Raw genomic sequence first — 17,461 nt, 5'->3', positions numbered from 1 at the left:
TGGCTTACGAGGTGTTCACTTAGGAGAGTTTGCGTAAACGATTGAGGCGGCAAAGCTTCCTACTGGGATGGTACGGGGGTCTTCCAATGTCAGTTTGTGTATTCACGGATCTATCCATCTGGGGACCTTCTAGCATCAGAGAGTCCGCCGGACAACAGACCTTCGAAAAATCATGTGATAAAACCGCTCCCATGGAAGATTGACGAGGTGTACTCTAAGCGTAGGAAAGTTCATCTCCATGCCTTGGGCATGCCAAGAGCGCTGGAGCCGGTCAGTATTCCATCTGTTGCTTTGTGGAGGAAGTGCCATGACCTTGGACGCCATTTGCTAACAAACACCAAGGCTCCAACGGAATCTATTGGCTGAGCTCTTATATGGCTTCTTCATTCTTCACTAGCATGATTCCAAAGGTTGAACCTCCGCATCAAGTCGGACAAGGTCCCTGGTTGTCGAAAGGCGTAGTGCCTCCAAGGGCACTCACTGTCCCTGCTAGAAGCTTGTTGAGGAGATGTGTTAGCGAGAAGGAGAGAGTTTCGTTATGGTATCCGCGTGATTTGTGTCAACACTCGACAATCAGTGTGGGATTCTGGGTCACAAGCAGCCATTGAGCATACCAAGAGCACCACTTTTGCGATGGGCGGGCGGGTGTGCGTCGGTTAGAACAGATTCCGTTCTTTGACATGTGCACCATGTGCATGGCCTGGGACCATGAGTGATACTGATTTTTGCTTTTGCACTCAAGACACGACTTGTACCCCTTTTGATCGGACAACTCCTAGTCTCTTTGGCTGGTGCTGGGTGGATCATGGTAGTGCTCCAGCCAACTCATTCTTTACCCAATTTTGGGTGGCTGAGTGTGTTTGGTTGAGGAAAGTCCCTGCAGGTTTTCCATGACTTTGGGTGATGGGAAGCAATTCCGGGTTCTATGCCTCTCCCAGCCCGTCAACTCTCGTGTGCAACTTGTGGTATGCAGCTTTATACGGAGTCCTCACCTCAGGCGTAGTGCAGGATGCCTATGCTAAGCGAACGAAGTGGGCAAAGATCGAATCCCCGTGGGAGGGACACGTGCGTCATGTGGGATAGTGTACACTGTATTAAATGCCGTATCGCCATCGTAAAGCCGGCATTGGCGACAAGTCGCGATACCTCTGGATTCAGCAGACGACAGCTTGATGACATAGTCAAGGAAGGAGCTGGAAGAATGTCCTAACTTTAGCCACAGGGCCAAAACAATGTCAGGAGACTATTAACTCGGCCTTTGTGGATTAGCTCAAAGAAAACCTAGTGAGAATCTTGGTCGATAGGAGTGCGACCCCTGTAGGCCCTGGAGACTCAACTTTGATAAGCCTTGGGGTGAGTGTGTAAATGGCTCTCAATCAGCACGGATTGTTGGTTTTGGGGCAGTTATTTCTCTTGGAAATGTTTGTGGCTTGCATAGTCACAGCAAAACTACCTCGTGCTGGCTGAAACAATGGGTGGGTAGACAAATAAATCCATTCGGCGCGATAAGTCGCATACGGGAGTAGCACGAGTACCACTGACGCAATGACATATCCGAAGCGAGGTGCGCTATCACTTGATGTGGCTAACGGTTTTACCAGAGAGTCTCAACCCTACGTTCGGGAAGTGGTACGCCTTACATACTGGAGGAGGTTACCGTAAAGTCTTCTGGGGCGAGTCAGTTAGTTGGAGGACTTTGGGAGGCGCCGGATGATTGCAACTTTCAGCTGAAGAGAAATGGAGCAACCTCGTCGGAAGAGCGGCGTCCAGTTACCAACTGATCATACCGAGGGTTGATGGCACAGCGCTGTGGTTTGTGCAGGAAGGCCACGAGATCACCACGTGGACCACCCTTGCAGCCACGTGTACGTCGTGCTGCTCAACTTGTTTTCCCGGGGATGTAGTGTGCAGAAGGCAATGGAGCTCCAGCCTGTTTGTGGCAATAGCTTCGTGCAGATTCTGATGTGGACACAGACCGGCGACCATCAAGGGCATGAAGGGGCATGAAGGGACCTGAATCGTGGTTCCTATTGGTAGCTGCATGGGACATCGACGGCTGAGGGGACCCAGTCTGCACCATTCACTGCATGGCAGGGAAGTGCATGGTATCCAGATCGGGATCAATGGAAGTGGGCGTCGACCAGAAAGGGATGGTGACCGATTGGCATCTCACCAAAAAGGGAGGTCCCAATAATATGCGTGGGACAAGGCTCCAACCTCGGCGCTCCGTTTGGATCGCGAAAGGTCTCGAGGGACAATTTGTCCTGGAAACATGCAGGTGGTCGACTCGGTCGCCTCGACGAGTGCAGAGCCAGGCCGCCAAAGCATAGGAGAGTCGATGTCGAGAAGAGGGTTTTCGTAGTTCGAAATCCTTCTGACCCCCATGCCACCACGAAATCGTGCTTCCTCAGAAAACGTGGCGCGTACACACGACGATCTGGAGCGGTCCATTCTGCCGGGGTTATGTCAGAGGCTGACCAGGCTGCATGGCCTGGACCCTCGTAAGCATCTAGAACCACTATTCGTAGAGACAGACCCCTTGCACCCACATGCATATTCCTGAATAACCGATGCGCAAACTTCGACGAGCAATATCCATCAACGACAACAAGCCCAGCGCCCATTGGAGGGGTGGTCCGTCCCGTGTGGTAAAAAAGCGGCGCCACATGGATGCTCCCAGCCCTGATCTCGGACCGTGCTGTTTGCGTGAATTCGAATTCCCTGACATGAAAAGAGGATCCCTCACATCGGCGCTGGAAGTCGTCTCTGGCGGCGGTCGAGCTGCTCCATTTACTCCTTCGCATAACTCGATGGCGAACTGTGCTGTCACATTTTGTTCGAGGCGGCATTTAATTGCCATGGTCTACATTACAACACCCTCCCCTCGGGGACAGAAGTGGGTATGTGCCTGACCGAGATGCTACCCACCGCAACACGGGTAAATCGGCTCGTGTGCCCTGGCAACCAAAGGAGAGTGATGTTGCATGCAAGCGAGGTTGCTCGTGCGCCGTGTGTAGTGAAAAACTGCTTTAGAAACAGCTCTCTGAGGATGAAAAACAGCCAATCGTCGAGCTTCGTCTCAACCAGGGGTAACCATCCTTAGTCAACCGTCATATTGAGACCATTTGACTTGAAATAGATTCGCCACTTTCTCGCTGTAATTGAAAGTGGCCAAGGCTCTGCGGGGAGTTTGGCGACATCTTTTCGTGATTGCTTCCTTGCCAGCTTCTCGCTTGAGCGATCCGAGCTTAACGGGAAAGCCGTAGTTAGTTTGCGTTAGACCGTATGGTATCGCATTGCGCCACTTGCCCCGCAAAGACTGGGGATTGGTTTGTCGATGTCCCCCTGTGCATCGTGATCAATGCTGGATATTGTTTTTCTTGTGAGCCACCACCGACATTGTGGACTATTGAGGACACAGCGTCGAATACACTCGTGAGGCTCCAGATGGCGGTGCAGGCGTGGGTGGTGGAATGACTTCCCAATGGCCAATAGATGCTGGAGCCGTCCTTGCCACGAGAGTCGTTCCCACTGAACATGAGATCCCTTCACAACCACTGTGAAACCACACAGGTAGTTGGCCACATGGGATGTTGACGTTGTGTTTGAGTGTCATTTCCATCAAGTTCTCAGCTCCGGCAGAGTCAATTTGCTTTGTGATTGGGCCCTCAGAGCCCTGATTGATATCGGCATCCCACGCAGATGGGTCCAGTAATGCGGATGACAGCAATGCAACGCAAAGTTCCTGTGGGTGGGGGCCATCTGCACAGACACGCAGACATGGGTAAAACAGCTTTATGTGACGGGCACAAGACCATCGTTCTCTGGACTAGCGGCGGCGTCTCTCCTTTGTCTGGTAAGAACCCTGTGCAGCCTCTTACGTGCCCTCACCTATGCCTTCTTGGCCAGAAAAATATCCCCTGCTTCCCTTTTTTGACTCGTCCCTGGTTCAATTGGCCATGAGGCTTGCTTCGTTGGTGAAGCGGGCATAAGCCAATTTGGCCATCGTCGTATCACGGGGGCCGCCGTGAATCACTGAGCCTTTATCGGGTGGGCCAATTTGCGGACCTGGAGGACTCAGCTTGTCAATTCTTCTCGACGGTCCTAGCCGTTTCCAAGCTCCAAGCGCCCTAAACCTGCATCAAAACCTATGCCGCACTATTGAGTCATGATGTTGATATGTTCCTTGCCTGACTGGAGGCATCCGAACCACAACAGTAGCAACAGCAGCAGCAATCCAATCAAAGACCCTCTCGCTTGCGTAGCCGCTAGCATCCGTGTTGGTCGTTTTTCTTTGCTTTCCATGTGCTAGGTTCCTCAGGTTGGGTCTTCAACTCTCAGCAAGCCTGTGGGCTGCTAGGCCGGCTCTTCTTTCCCTTTGCACAAGACCATTCAGCAAAGGACCAGCTGCAACTATCGACGCTTGGGATGCAAGATCTCGGTTCAGGGGGGGATGAGCTCATCCATTTGACACGGTTCTGATTCGTGCTACCGAAGGACGAGGATACACGGGTTAATAGCTCAGAGCGGCGTCGATTGCTGTGGGAGGGTAGGGCTGATCATGTGTACAGACACGTTGTGACTTGCGTGGAGACGAGCTGTCAATTCATATGATTGACCCTGCGTTGACCGCACTTGAGGCGGCGACGAGTGTATAATAAGACAAGGAGGAGCGGAGTGGAGGAAAATTGTAGATTTTTCAGGCTGCGCAGTCATTTCTGTGCGTGCACTTACAGTCTCCTGCTGCTCGTTACTTCAGACAACATTACGTCGTAAACAACAGCAGAGAACTACAGCCTCGAACCTCATTCGTTTCACATCAAAAGCCAGGAGTCTGAGGACAAGAGGCCTCTGTGACGGCATTACCACCTCACACCCCTATTCCCTGCCCTTGTAGACACCACATATCGAGGTCTCTCTGAATATTCCCTTCTAACACCCCACCTCGACTCAGCGCCAGCATCCGTCGTCTCCCTCTCGTCGCACTGCTGTTCGAGTTTGACCATTTACGAACATCCTCAGTCCTGTGCGTTGTCTCCAAGCCACAGCCTCGACCCTTTCGTCCCTGCGCGCGAGAGACAGCATCGATGCTTTCCCGTTCAAGAACCTCATTGACACAAGATCCTCAATTTTCAGCGTCGTTATCTGTGTCTCAACGCCTTTCCAACTTCGAGTCACTGTTCACCTCAAGAGTCTGCACGGTTGTGACGCCTCGCAAAGTGCCAGCGATCATTTTACCTAACAGTTTCTTCTGGGTTCTTTGAGGACCTTTGAGAGTCAATCTGTGCATCACTTGCGGCGCGGTATTGCGCAGTTAGAGGTTGTTTGAGATCAGGCCTTCTCATCCTTCACTGTATTAATTGATCCCCAAGTGCCGACAGACGAGACTATCGGAATTTGAGCAAAGGCGCGCTGGTAGAGTGCGAAACAAATTTTCACACAATCACTCGCTTCCGCAGAACACTGCCAGGACCAATATGCTCTCTCAGCCGCTCACTGCAAGCTCTTAAAAGGTTGATCAACTTTACAACCAACCCTAGCCTCGCCCGTACTGTCATTACCAGGAAATGATACCTATGCTAAGCCCGCGAACCTGTCGGACCTTGAATGGAGTGTCCTCAACAAATTTCAGCAGATTTGTCTGTCAGAGTTTTGTCGGGCTCATTTGCTGCGTCGCGAACCATTGTGCTGGGTCCTGGAACAGCTGGAGCAGCATGCTGATTGTGTGATGCTGGCAACTAACGAAAGCATCCCAGCAAACTTGCTTCACGTTCCCAGTCTTACTTTTGACTTGTTTAAGAAAAGGTCCTCCGAACGACCCCTAAGCCATCATATCGCTGTCTGAGACAACCTTAGCAGCGGACGTGATCATCCATAACCGGGACGAAAATCCATCAAACCTTCCCTTCCGCAAATCATCGACCAGAGCAGGTCCTCTCTACCCGGGAATCGACCGCACATTTAATCCTGTCCTCAGGGCAGGCGTGGTTTCCTTCTCCAGACTCTGTCCGATACACAAACTCGACCCTCCTGCTCCATCTTCCAAGTGTCTATATTCCACTTGTCCTTCATCATCTTCACCATCTCTTGGATATATTCTTCCAGCATCCCTCCTGGACACAGTCCTATCCAGCAACATTCTTCCCTTCTTACAACCATCTCGTCATCTCTTATCCAGCACATATGCTGAACCAAGCGCCCCGTTTCCCTGGAAGCCGGAGATCCCAAGTTCAAGCTCCGACCAAAGCCCTTATGCGCGGGCCACCCGCCCTTGTCCACGCCTCTCTCACTGAACGTGTCCAGTCTAGGCTCCACCTCGCCAGGTCTGTTGCTGGCAAAGGCTGGATTCTAAAATGCAGCAAGAACATGCTTGGGGAGCTGCAGAGCTGACAAAACCGGTGGCCAACAGAGATATGTATCGGATGACGGTCAAGCAGCAGCCGAGTGAGGGCCAAGTGTTGTCTATTTCAAAGCGTACTAGTGGTCAGTCAGCTCGTCTTCCATATATACACAGGTACTGATCGTCACACCAGTCAAGAAACCACAGAACGACAAGGTCGCCCTCGACCCTCCTGTAGTGATCGAACTTTTGGTCTTCGACGATGATCCAACCAGATCCTGGCTCCACAGTCCATATCTGTTCTGTACGGCCGAGCTTGTGAATCTGGATGACAAGCAAACCAGGTCCGACACGCTTTCTGGAACGTTGACATCGTCACTCCATGTGGTTAAAATGGGTGACGGAAAACGTGTGTTCTCTTAACACTGCAATGTCTTTGTCGCAGCTAACAGATTCACAGTCCATGGATACTTCGTATTCGGTGAACTCACTCCGACCAGCCCAGGAAAATTTTTCCTTCGCTTCTCGCTCTTCGAAATGCGCCGCAGGTACATCGGATAGATCCTGTGACGCCCTCACTGTTGCTGACCAGTCACAAAGCCAAGATGCCATGTTTGCGCAAATGCTCAACTGCGTCGCTGGTATGACATTCGAAGGTGAGCAATTTGGAAGCTGTATTTGCAACTGAGAAGATACTCACTTGCTGTCAGTCTATTCCCGAAACAAGTTCGCTCCTCTGGCCCAGTCTACCGAATTGACGAGATTGTTGAGTGAAGGAGGTGTGAAAATCAGAGTTCGAAAAGAGCCGACGTACGTTCCCGTCCTTTTACTTGGCACTGGCGACAGTTGCGTCCTCTTTACCAGATATTCGTCCTGCTTACCGTCGTATCGAAACTGACTCCTCTATCCAGGCGTCGATTACAAAGAAACAGAGCCAACTGGGGATTCCAAGGATTCTTCGGAGGTTATGGCCAAGCTGTACCAGCCTCAGTGTATGGACAACCTCAACCATATGCGCAACCTGGCGTGCAGCAGTGGGGTCAGCACGGGAACACGACTTATAACACGAATAATGCGGTCGATATTAGAGATCGCTTGAGTGTTCAACACAACAGTATGACGGCGCCATGGCAAGGTGGCCTGCCGCAGCACGCTCCACTGCCCATGACCCCGCCCATACCACAACAACAACAGCAGCAGGAGCCTCAACCTCTGCATCGACTTCAGCATACGGCATTCTTGCACGACATGCAACAGCAGCCAGTGAGCCAGCCTCTCCCACCTTCGCAAAGCTCGTTGTTGTTGCAAGAGACACAGCAAATGTTCATGCTACCGCCGCCGCCACAGAATCAGCACCAACAACAGCAGCCGAGTTCTTTCTCGCCTCTCCCGCAGATTCTGCCACAAAATTTCAGTAACCTTCCACTAGCAGGTTATACTGTGAGAGATGCTGGGGAAAGTCGCGCGGGATATTCTACTGCTGCACAAAGCCAACAGTATTATGCCACAAGCTCGGCCAATACGATGCCACAGTTCACAGTGGCGGGTGATCAGATGGCTTATACATCCTCGTCCGACGGGCAGTTGATGTATTCCACCACGCTAAATAACCAGATGGTACCCACGACTTCGCCGGGGACCGAATCGAGTCAAGGCGCATCTTCAAATGGCGTGGGCCAACAACAATATCAATATCGTGTCCCGGATTTCGACACTTTGCAAGATCCATTTGATCCAAGCTCTTCACTGGGAGGATTCCTCTAGGGGTCGCATCGTCTTGTGAGAGCGGAACTTAACACCCGGGGTGCGGTGAGAAGTCGTTGACTCTGGGGGACCGGGTGTGATTGTGTTATGGACGGGAGTATTCTCTCAGACTCGAAGAGACAGGGATGATGAAGGCTAACGTATGACTTTGCTATTGCTCTTGCATGATGTTTCTCGCTTGGGTCTTGTTATTTGTTGGATTTTGGTTAAAAGGAGATGGCAGGCCTAGAGAAAGAAATGGATAGGACGGGTTATCGGAACTGGATTGGAAGGAAAAGTGATTTTTTTAATAGTGGTTATAATTGTTTTCTGTTACTCAGTCAATTGTTAAACGGGAATGCAATAGAAGGAGCTGTACTCACACAGCTATCATCCATCGAGGACGCATACCCTTTCCCTCTTCCTTGTTCTTCCCCCTACGCTGTTCGTTGCTTGCGAGTCCAATCAAGGCCATCGGTGAGAAGACATGAAACTGCGGTCAGTCTCGCACCATGGCAAAGGCCACCACGCGCTTCACATCCTCGACTAAAGGTCGGTGTGTCCATGAAGGACACAGAGAGAAGATCTGTGAAATGAGAAAAGGGCGTCTGTTATATACGTTGGTAACAAGGAGATTGCGATGGGGGGAATTTTGTTGAAGTGAAGGAGAGGCACTAAGGACCCTGACCCGGTGGTGTAGCATCAACTAGGCCAGCTCAGACTCCTGATACTCAGCTCGAGTGCACGGCCAGATTTCGCCGATGCTTCAATGGAGGAAAAGTTCTGTCAGAGTGGTGGTAGCGAACGAGGTGTGCAAACCTAATGAAGATTGCAACAAAGAATTCACCATGAGGCAATTTAGTACACGATCCACGGATTTCCATCGCGCCAACAGCGGCCACATCACCAAGAGGAAACCTTGTATGGTTGTCCAGAGAATCCTCGAAGAACTCGCTACGGCATTAATTTCCAGGACGATATGCCGATCAGATTTCTCTCCCCCCACTAGCATTGTGACAGAACAGCAAGTGAGTACCTCCTAAGGTTGTATACCCAATGATGCCTCAGCTCCCACTCATACAGCTTGCAGCCTCTAACACGATCGAATTCTTTGTCCTTGAGGCATCCTCTCGCACATGTCCGCTCGAATACGGTTCATATGACCCATCATCATTACACTGCAGGATGCAAATCAGGGATTGAGCTGGAGAAGGCTTAGCATCCACACCATGATTGGCTCTATCCCCAGTCTCTCTGATTTCGCAGTCACGAAAGCGACGTGGCCTTCCACTCGTTTCCTCGGCAAGGACAAACGATAATTTCACTTCGAGCGATACGTCCGGGGATGGAGGTCGAGCCCAGCCACCAAGCACAAAGTCATTCGAGCCGCCGGAAGCAGACAGATATCCACCAAAGCGGCACCAGCTGAGGAATTCTGAAACTCTTAGAGCAGAAGGTAAATCAGCACCGCTACGGTTACGTTCGGATTGACTGGCTAACCTACTATGTTCGGCAGCAAATGTGCTCAATGCCATGCCTGATCTACACTTCTCTTAGTGCGGACTCATTTGGGGATAAAGGGAATCGCGAACAAAGAGACCAGACACAAATTCAAGCTGAGTTAGATGTCTGCTGGTCTTAATAAATTGCGCTCCAATGAGCTATTGACATATGGGTGCTTATTACTCGCTTTCAAACTCGTTTCTTGGTCCAGATCAAATGAAAGCACAGACCCGGACTAGGCTCTCCACAAGTGATGGTCTGGCAGACGTGGCCTGGAACATCGAATCAGACCATTCAACCATCAGAAACACAACAATGACCCCGGGGTCACCGGAAGATCCTGTGGTTACATCGGCTTCGTGCCATGGACGATAACATGGCTCCCTACGGCATTTTCCAAACCAAGTGCCAGATGGCCCCTTCCGTTAGAAGGTTATGATGACTTCGATGGCCTCCTTCCACAGAGTTCTCTCATTGCATTTTTTTGTCGCGGCACCTACGACTGTTCTTAACAACAAGCTAAATAGTGTCATTTTCCAGGTCAGTGTGCCCCTATCTACAGTACTAAAGTTTCATTCTGTTGAGCTACATATTGTCATAGTTGCCTACGGACCTGTCTCGGCGACACACGGCCTTACGCTACTGCAAAGCAATTTGATATCATCCACGTTAGAACCGACACGCAAATCCAAGAGCAGTGCTGGTTGGTACGCACAAGGATCTCCTCACCGATGCTTCATAGCTGAGCCAGGCCAACCGACAGTGTGCCTTCCTCACGGTGTTCTCGTGCCAGAAAAAACATTGGCAGTTCGCAGTCGTAGCAAGGCCGCTTGTCGCCTTCGATGACTCGTTGACTTCTTTGTTGGCTAGGGGATATAGCAAGAACCTACAAGCGTCTGGTCTCTGGAAGGATCGTTTTCATCCTGCAAGTGCGTTTCAATCTCCTTCTGACATGGGGAAGATGCGAAGAAGCTAAAATATATTCCTCGCAAAGGAGGTGAGCTGATCAGAGCAAACAACAACGATATGAATCCTACGACGGAAAAATCGCCTTCCGCAATTCTTCATCCACACAGTCATCCTTCGAACTAGGACCCTCCTTTCTCCAAGACAGCCAGTCTCTCGCCATCGCTCCATTCTGACTTCTCAAGACACCTACTGACACGTCGACCACTTCTGGCCGATTGTTGTTCCAATAGAATACAGTTGCGCCACATCTTCCACAGAAGCTCCTGCATGCATCCTTGCTAGACCAAATATGCCTCAAGGTGGTGACCTGATTTGAGCCTTCTTCGTCAGTCTCTCGACCAAACTTCACAGTAGCCCCTGTGTCGGCATGCCGTATATTGGAGGGGGGAATGTACACCCAGGGCTGGAAAGAGACTCCAAGGGCCAACCTGCATGAGCGACAGGCACAGAGGCCCGCAACATAGTGGGTCTTCTCTTCGGGAATATACCTCTGTGGAAGTTGCAACGATTGAAGATCTGGACGGGTGATTTGGATGTGGACTCCTCCGCAGTGACATTTGGCATCCAAGGTCTCGCTCTCGATGGCTGGTGCGCGTTCGGCGAGCAGGGTGAGTTCCCGCAACTCGACCTCGCTGACCCGTCTGCTGGTGTGAGGACGTCCCTCCCAGCATTCGACCTCCCGTCCTTCGAGTTTGACCATTTGCGGTGCCAAAGCGCCATCTCCTGTGTCGGTGACGAAGATGTGGTGAATGGGTCGAGTAGTGTTCTTTGCGTGGGACTCAGACCCCGTCTGCTCGAGCACACCGCCCATAACCCACCATCTGCTTGCATCGTCTCCTGTTTCCTGAATCAACATGTGCGACCCGCATTTGCCGCAGAACCACCTGCGACGTGTGCCCGAGCTGTCGTAGGGGACCGTGCGCTCCAACACACCCTGAGGGGGAGGCTGTGGTAGCTCAGGAGACGATAGGTACAACGCCCCAGTCGCGTATCGGCAATCGGAGCAGTGACAGAAATCACTATCCATGGGCAGCTGCTGATCGCTTGGGAGAGCGTACGAGATGGCTCCACACAGACATGTCGCCGTGACGCGTGGTGAACCAGGCTTCTGTGTCGTGGCCATACGTGCAGAGCTGTGCCCTTTGGTAACACAAAAATCTCAGTTTAGTGGGATGTTTCTGGTATGTGGGATTTGAGCCTTGATGCGTTGAGTTCAGTTGAGTTGAGTGCGTTGTGTGTTGGGTGGTTGATCGTCATTACCTACACGACGTCTTATGTCATTTTTCAGGCCACAGTCCTTGTGGGTGGGTGCCTTGTCCCGGTAGCCGTATTTCGTTAGGCCGAACTCCACCTCGTGTAACCGATGCTAACCTCGCGCAGTGTTTCGCCGTTTTCCTCTGGATCCACTTGGTGCCACGTCCACCTCCACATCGTCACCTCCGCATTTTTACCAAGACCCCTTCGATCCTCTGTGCCGACACAAGGCTGAGGCCCCTTAAGTTTGGAGCTGCCGGAGACAACTTGTGACTCACTATGTACCACGCGGAATGCTAGTGAGCGCTTGAAGATAGAAATGTCACGAGAAGAAGAAAAATGAAATGTAAAGAACAAAAATTTGAAGAGAGAGCAGGCGTACTTGAGATACGCCGGAGTGCATGGGCAAACTTATCGACTTCGTTGTTGATCGTCAACTACCACTAAGATGTACCAAACTTTCTTGAAGCTGCGATCGAAGGGACAGGGTGCAACGATGAAGAAACCAGCCTGACCCTCCACCCAAGATATGCATTATATGGACTTTGGTAGGTTTGCAAGACAGCTTTGAAACGGAGTGAGAAGAGAATTATTGCACCTCGTACATAAGAATTATATCCGCATCCACATTCAACGTTTCCTGACAACTTCGTACCCACTTATTCTCCCCGGCGTAAACTCCACCCCGTCGCTCGAAAAAGAAATCTGAAACCAGCTGGTGGTGCTTCTTCTTCTTCTTCTTCTTCTTTTTCATCGGCCCGTTCTAAATTGTGCTGCTTTGCTTGTGAGTGGCGTTAATGTGACTGGTATTCCCAGAGGATGTTTTTTTCTCTTTTGGTTAACCTTCAGGACTAGATGGGTAGGTATCGAAGGGGCGATTCGTGGGTCTCTAGGTAGAGACGCTAGACCAGAACCACACGATGTTGATCAAATCCTTGTCTCGGCCCAAAGCGACAACTGTGGCAACGAATCACCGCATGAGCCGCGGTCATGCACGAGGACGTCTCAACTCTGATCAATCTACGAGTCTCTTGCGGGTTTTAAGGTGGCGACTTGATAGCAAATCGTGTATTTGTCATCCCTTGCGCACCCAGAAAGACAGCAATAGGTTCGCCATGTGATATTTGTATTTGCTGACACTGTGACCTGCATTAGGTACATACATCCACTGCTCGCCTGCGCGGCAGCACGCACGTGAGTCTCGCTCAATACTACAGAGGGTCGCACGTCAATGTATGTCTGTGGTACTAAGTGTCTGTTGTCTAGGCTGGACATCATCCAAACCATACGTCGCTTCTCTGCGACTAAGCCTCTCAAATCTCAGACACGGTGCCCTGGACCTCGCCACTAAACCTTCTCAACACGCTGCGGGATGGTGGTAACGGCCACCTCCTCGAGCTGTTGGACGTGCTGCACCTTCTCCTCAACAACGTCCAGATCGACGTGGGCAACCTCAGCGTCCTCGCCGTCGAAGATCTTGGCCACCTCTTCAAGCGTCACGCCGCGCGTTTCGATGAACAGGAAAGCCACGAAGATGACCTCAAAAAGGAGCCAGCCCTGCACAAAGCAGCCAAGCGTCAGCAAAACGTATCCCAGCAATCAATTGCATGCTCGATCACAAAGAGGTGGACTTACACAGTAGATTGAGTAGAACCTCCAACGTGGTTGGAGATGCGCGAGGCCGATCGGGTTGATGTACCTAAATTACAATCAGAAAAACTGGGATCTCTTTTCATTGGCCGAGTTGACTTACTGGTTAAACACGAGAGCGGCTTGAACGAAAAAGTTCATGAGCATGAGACCCTACCGGGCCACCGTCAGTACAAGTCGTTCCCCAGAAAGGTCGTCTCTGGACGGTCTCTCACCTTTGCACGCAGTTTGTACGGCATAATCTCGACTGTGTACCCCACCAGCAAACCGGACCAAGCAATGTTGTAGAAGACACCGTGAAGGAAGATGAAGAAGATGACCGTCTTGCCTGCCGCGAGGTTGCCGTCGAGGTCATATAGAGCCGAGCAGGCCGTCCAGAGGACGAAGCTCACAAACATACCTGTTACGGAGAATTAGCACAAGACAAGATAGCTAGAGTCTCAAAGTTACTGACCCGCAGTCGCAGTCAAGAATAGTGGACGTCTGCCGAACCGGTCAACGACTGCTGCGGCGATGAGTCCGACAATGAGCTACGAGCAGGTCAGCGATCCAGCCACCTTCGAATCGAAAGTGACCTACTGAGAGAATGGTCTTGGATCCGTTGATCTCAAACTGCTCGTTTTTATCTGTGACACCAATGCTCTTCATCACAATGGCAAAGTAATAGCTGGTCAACCCATTGCCGCTCCATTGGGAGAAGAGACCGAGGGCGACGACAAGCAGCAGTCGATAACGGTTGCCCTTGGTCCGCAGGAAATCCAAGAAGCTGCTCGACTTCTTCGACTCGAATTCAAGGCGAAGAGTCTCCCTGATTTCGCGGTACTCGAACTGGACTGTGAGGTCCATCTCGTCCCCATTCGAATGGTACTTTGCCAGTGTTGTCAGGGCTTCCGCATGGCGATCCTTCGAGATCAGCCAACGGGGTGACTCTGGGATGATCCAGATGAAGCAAAAGAGGATGAGGGTTGGGAAAGCTTGAAAGATCGACGGGATGCGCCACGACCAGTTGTTCTTGATGGTAAAAGTGCCAAAGGTGATCCACGTCGCTGCAATGGAGCCAATGTCCCAAAGCTGATTGTAGACTGTCGTCACTCTCCCGCGATGTTGCGGGTGGCAGAGTTCAGTCAGAAGGAGAGGAGCCGAGTTGGAGCACATGCTGTTGCCGAATCCAACAAAGAAGCGGCCGGCGATGAACATGGAAAAGTTTTGGGAGGCACTTTGAATAGCGACGCCGGCGAAAAGGAAAAGGCAGCCAGCCATGATGGCGATGCGTCGGCCATAGATGTCGCACAGATATGGCCTGACGGTGTGATCAGCGGCGGTCTTCGTTCAAGAGAGGTCAACCTACGCAAACGGGAGCCCTGCGAGACTTCCAATGCTATATATCGACCCAAAGAGACCGAGAATCGATCCAGTGGGATGGTTGAAGTAGTCTTGCCAGACGTCGAGAATTTGGAGGCCGTTCAGCATCGACCTGGCGAGTGTGAGCAGTGAGACAGAAAGCCTGGATGGGAGACAGACCCGTCATATCCTGTCGTCGCCGAGGCAAAGAACAGCGCAATGGCCAGGCCATAGAGCTTCCTCAGACCTGGGTCCTTGTACCAAATGACCCGTCGAAGCGCAGGAGCCTCAGCAATGGCCACCTGTCGCTCCGTCTTGTGGATAGGCTGCACGACCGCGATACCGACCATTCTGAAAGATATGCCCTTTGTGGAGTCTGGAATACTTCAGCAATGGAGTAGAAGACTGCCCGGGTTCCCAGATGTCTGGGGGTCACTTCCACGCCAGCATATATGTCCTCCGTTCGCCATATCGAAAAGTACTGCCGAGGGCCTTGGTATAGGCGGGTAGCAAGCAGCACCATGCCGTTCGGCTGTATTATTCGCGACGCCTTTGTCGAATCAGGAGATGGCCAAACTCCATATGCCGGGGGGGGGATATTGAAAGAGCTGCAGGTACCTCAATTCAGCCTTCTTTAGGCTAATAGGAGAACGCCCTGTCCCAGGTTCGACCATCTCCAACCCGTCGATCACTCCATGGAGTCGTTGCGGGATAGTTTATTACCCCAAACTGGATCCTGGGGTCTGAAGTCAAGCACGCCTCATTCGCTCGTCAACCCAGGCTTGTAACAGCTTCGGGGGCCAGGCGGTAAGCACAGCGCAGATAGTTGTGTTAATTGCGGTGGAGCTAGTGGCGGAAGATATTGATCCTACCCTGTTGCCATTTTACACGGTCTGATGGTGCAAGGCATATGTTGATACGAGTCAGTCGCGGGCGAGCTACTGTGAAGACTTTGATTCCGATGTAGCCCCGACGAGATGATTTGGTGAGTTGCTTTGAACATTGACTGTCTATTACCCAAATGGGAAACTGAATTGCCAGATCCAGGGTCCATTTCTTCCTTTGCAATAATTCGCAGTTGCAAGACGTGCTGCCTGGTGCCTTGGGAGTATGACTGGTTGTTTGCTCTCGATGACCTCCGCCAGACTCAAAAGGGAACTTCCAACACATTTTCTTGGGAGTTCAGCTCCTCTGGCCTCCCACGAGCATATCAAGAGACCCCGCAACAGATATGTCGTGTCAAAATTGCCACAAATGCCCCGCTGCCGGGTATGTCCTCGCACCCGTGGGCCAAACCCGTTGGCCCCATATCTCGCTGTGAGCCAACAAGGAAAAGAGAGGAGAGCGGCATTTCTTCTACAACTCCCCGGGTGACTGTCCGCTCGGTGTTCTGATCCTAGTAGCCCGTGCTATCATCTGAGGTTTGGTAGGGAACATTCCGGCTAAATACAATCTCATGTCATTGGTGAAAGACATTAGGGTTGCAAGATCCCGTGTCGCGGTCGTCCTTTGGTATTTCCGCTGCTTATAACGTCGAAAGTCGAGTATTAAGGCTGAACAGGGCTCAAGATTTTGATATCTCAAGAGAGGCACCTACGTTTTTATAGAATTGACTGACTCGAAAGTAACAATGGAAGGCAGAAAGTTCCGGCATCTGACTTCTGAGCAAGTCGACTGTTTCATGAAGTATGGTTATCTTCGCATTCCAGGCTGTTTCACTCGCGAAGCTGCTGAGGAATGGACAAAGGATGTCTGGGTGAGGCTGGGCTTTGACCCTAAAAACCCCGACACCTGGACGACTGAAAGGACCAACATGCCGGGTCACGGAGAAGTATTGGTCAAGGATTTCGCGCCCAAAGCATACAACGCCATCTGCGAGCTTGTTGGAGGGGAAGAACGCATCACAGAGGAATCCAAGTCGTGGAGGGACAGTTTCATCGTCAACCTGGGAACAAAAGAGCACGAGGGAAAGGAAGCACATCCCAAAGAGTTACCCGGGTGGCATGTGGATGGAGACTTCTTTGTCCATTTCCTAGATTCTCCAGAGCAGGGTCTGCTTGTCATCCCTCTGTTCACAGATATTCTGCCCAACGGCGGCGGAACCTGGATTTGCTCCGAAGGGATCCCCAAGATAGGGAAGTGGCTGTATGACCATCCCAAGGGCGTCCTTCCACGAATGACGCCAATCGGAGCGACGGAGAATTTCGAAGACGGTCTGCAATTCTACAACAATCTCGTACAGGGCTGCGATGACGCCTCTTTCCACGAGATGACAGGTTCGGTTGGCGATGTCATCCTGCTGCATCCCCTGATGCTACACTCGGCTTCAAAGAACGGACGCCGCTTACCCCGGATCATCACCAACCCGCCGGTCTCGCTGGTCCAGCCCTTCGAGTTCGACCGCGAGGACGAGAGCCAATACAGTCTTGTCGAGCTCAAGACGATCAAGGAGCTCGGAGGACAAGACATGCTGCGAGGGTGGAAAATTCAAGGGAAGAGGGACGCTGTCGTGCCAGAGCGAGTGAGGCGTCAAGCCAGGATGCTGGAGGAAGAGAAGAGAAGACTCAAAGAGCGCGAATTGCAGAGTCAGACACCACAGGCCGTTGCTGTTGCATAGAATTAATATCTGTATTCCTTTGGTGGCTGGGCAGTAGAAATATA

General features: G+C 51.5%; 4 protein-coding genes across 4 annotated transcripts; 2 read left to right on the top strand and 2 right to left on the bottom strand.

The window, feature by feature from the left end:
- Positions 1–6,353: 6,353 nt before the first annotated feature.
- On the top strand, positions 6,354–8,104 carry AYO20_09236 (hypothetical protein; the record flags this gene model as incomplete). Its single annotated transcript, XM_022647507.1, has 6 exons — positions 6,354–6,483; positions 6,534–6,749; positions 6,801–6,888; positions 6,941–6,996; positions 7,051–7,150; positions 7,252–8,104. The coding sequence occupies 6 exons, from the start codon at positions 6,354–6,356 to the stop codon at positions 8,102–8,104; spliced, it is 1,443 nt and encodes a 480-aa protein (XP_022496496.1).
- Positions 8,105–10,619: 2,515 nt separating this feature from the next.
- Positions 10,620–11,678, bottom strand: AYO20_09235 (hypothetical protein; the record flags this gene model as incomplete). The annotated part of the gene is made up of 1 exon (XM_022647506.1): positions 10,620–11,678. The coding sequence occupies one exon, from the start codon at positions 11,676–11,678 to the stop codon at positions 10,620–10,622; it is 1,059 nt and encodes a 352-aa protein (XP_022496495.1).
- A 1,478-nt stretch (positions 11,679–13,156) lies between these two features.
- On the bottom strand, positions 13,157–15,150 carry AYO20_09234 (hypothetical protein; the record flags this gene model as incomplete). Its single annotated transcript, XM_022647505.1, has 8 exons — positions 13,157–13,366; positions 13,445–13,508; positions 13,563–13,612; positions 13,675–13,859; positions 13,914–13,989; positions 14,039–14,759; positions 14,808–14,933; positions 14,981–15,150. 8 exons carry the CDS (start codon positions 15,148–15,150, stop codon positions 13,157–13,159), a joined length of 1,602 nt encoding a protein of 533 aa, XP_022496494.1.
- A 1,280-nt stretch (positions 15,151–16,430) lies between these two features.
- AYO20_09233 (hypothetical protein) lies at positions 16,431–17,417 on the top strand (the record flags this gene model as incomplete). The annotated part of the gene is made up of 1 exon (XM_022647504.1): positions 16,431–17,417. The coding sequence occupies one exon, from the start codon at positions 16,431–16,433 to the stop codon at positions 17,415–17,417; it is 987 nt and encodes a 328-aa protein (XP_022496493.1).
- Between the last annotated feature and the right edge of the window lie 44 nt (positions 17,418–17,461).

Source organism: Fonsecaea nubica (assembly GCF_001646965.1).
Source record: "Fonsecaea nubica strain CBS 269.64 chromosome Unknown Scaff83, whole genome shotgun sequence".
NCBI classification, from domain to species: domain Eukaryota; kingdom Fungi; phylum Ascomycota; class Eurotiomycetes; order Chaetothyriales; family Herpotrichiellaceae; genus Fonsecaea; species Fonsecaea nubica.
This window is presented reverse-complemented; position numbering and strand designations above follow the sequence as displayed.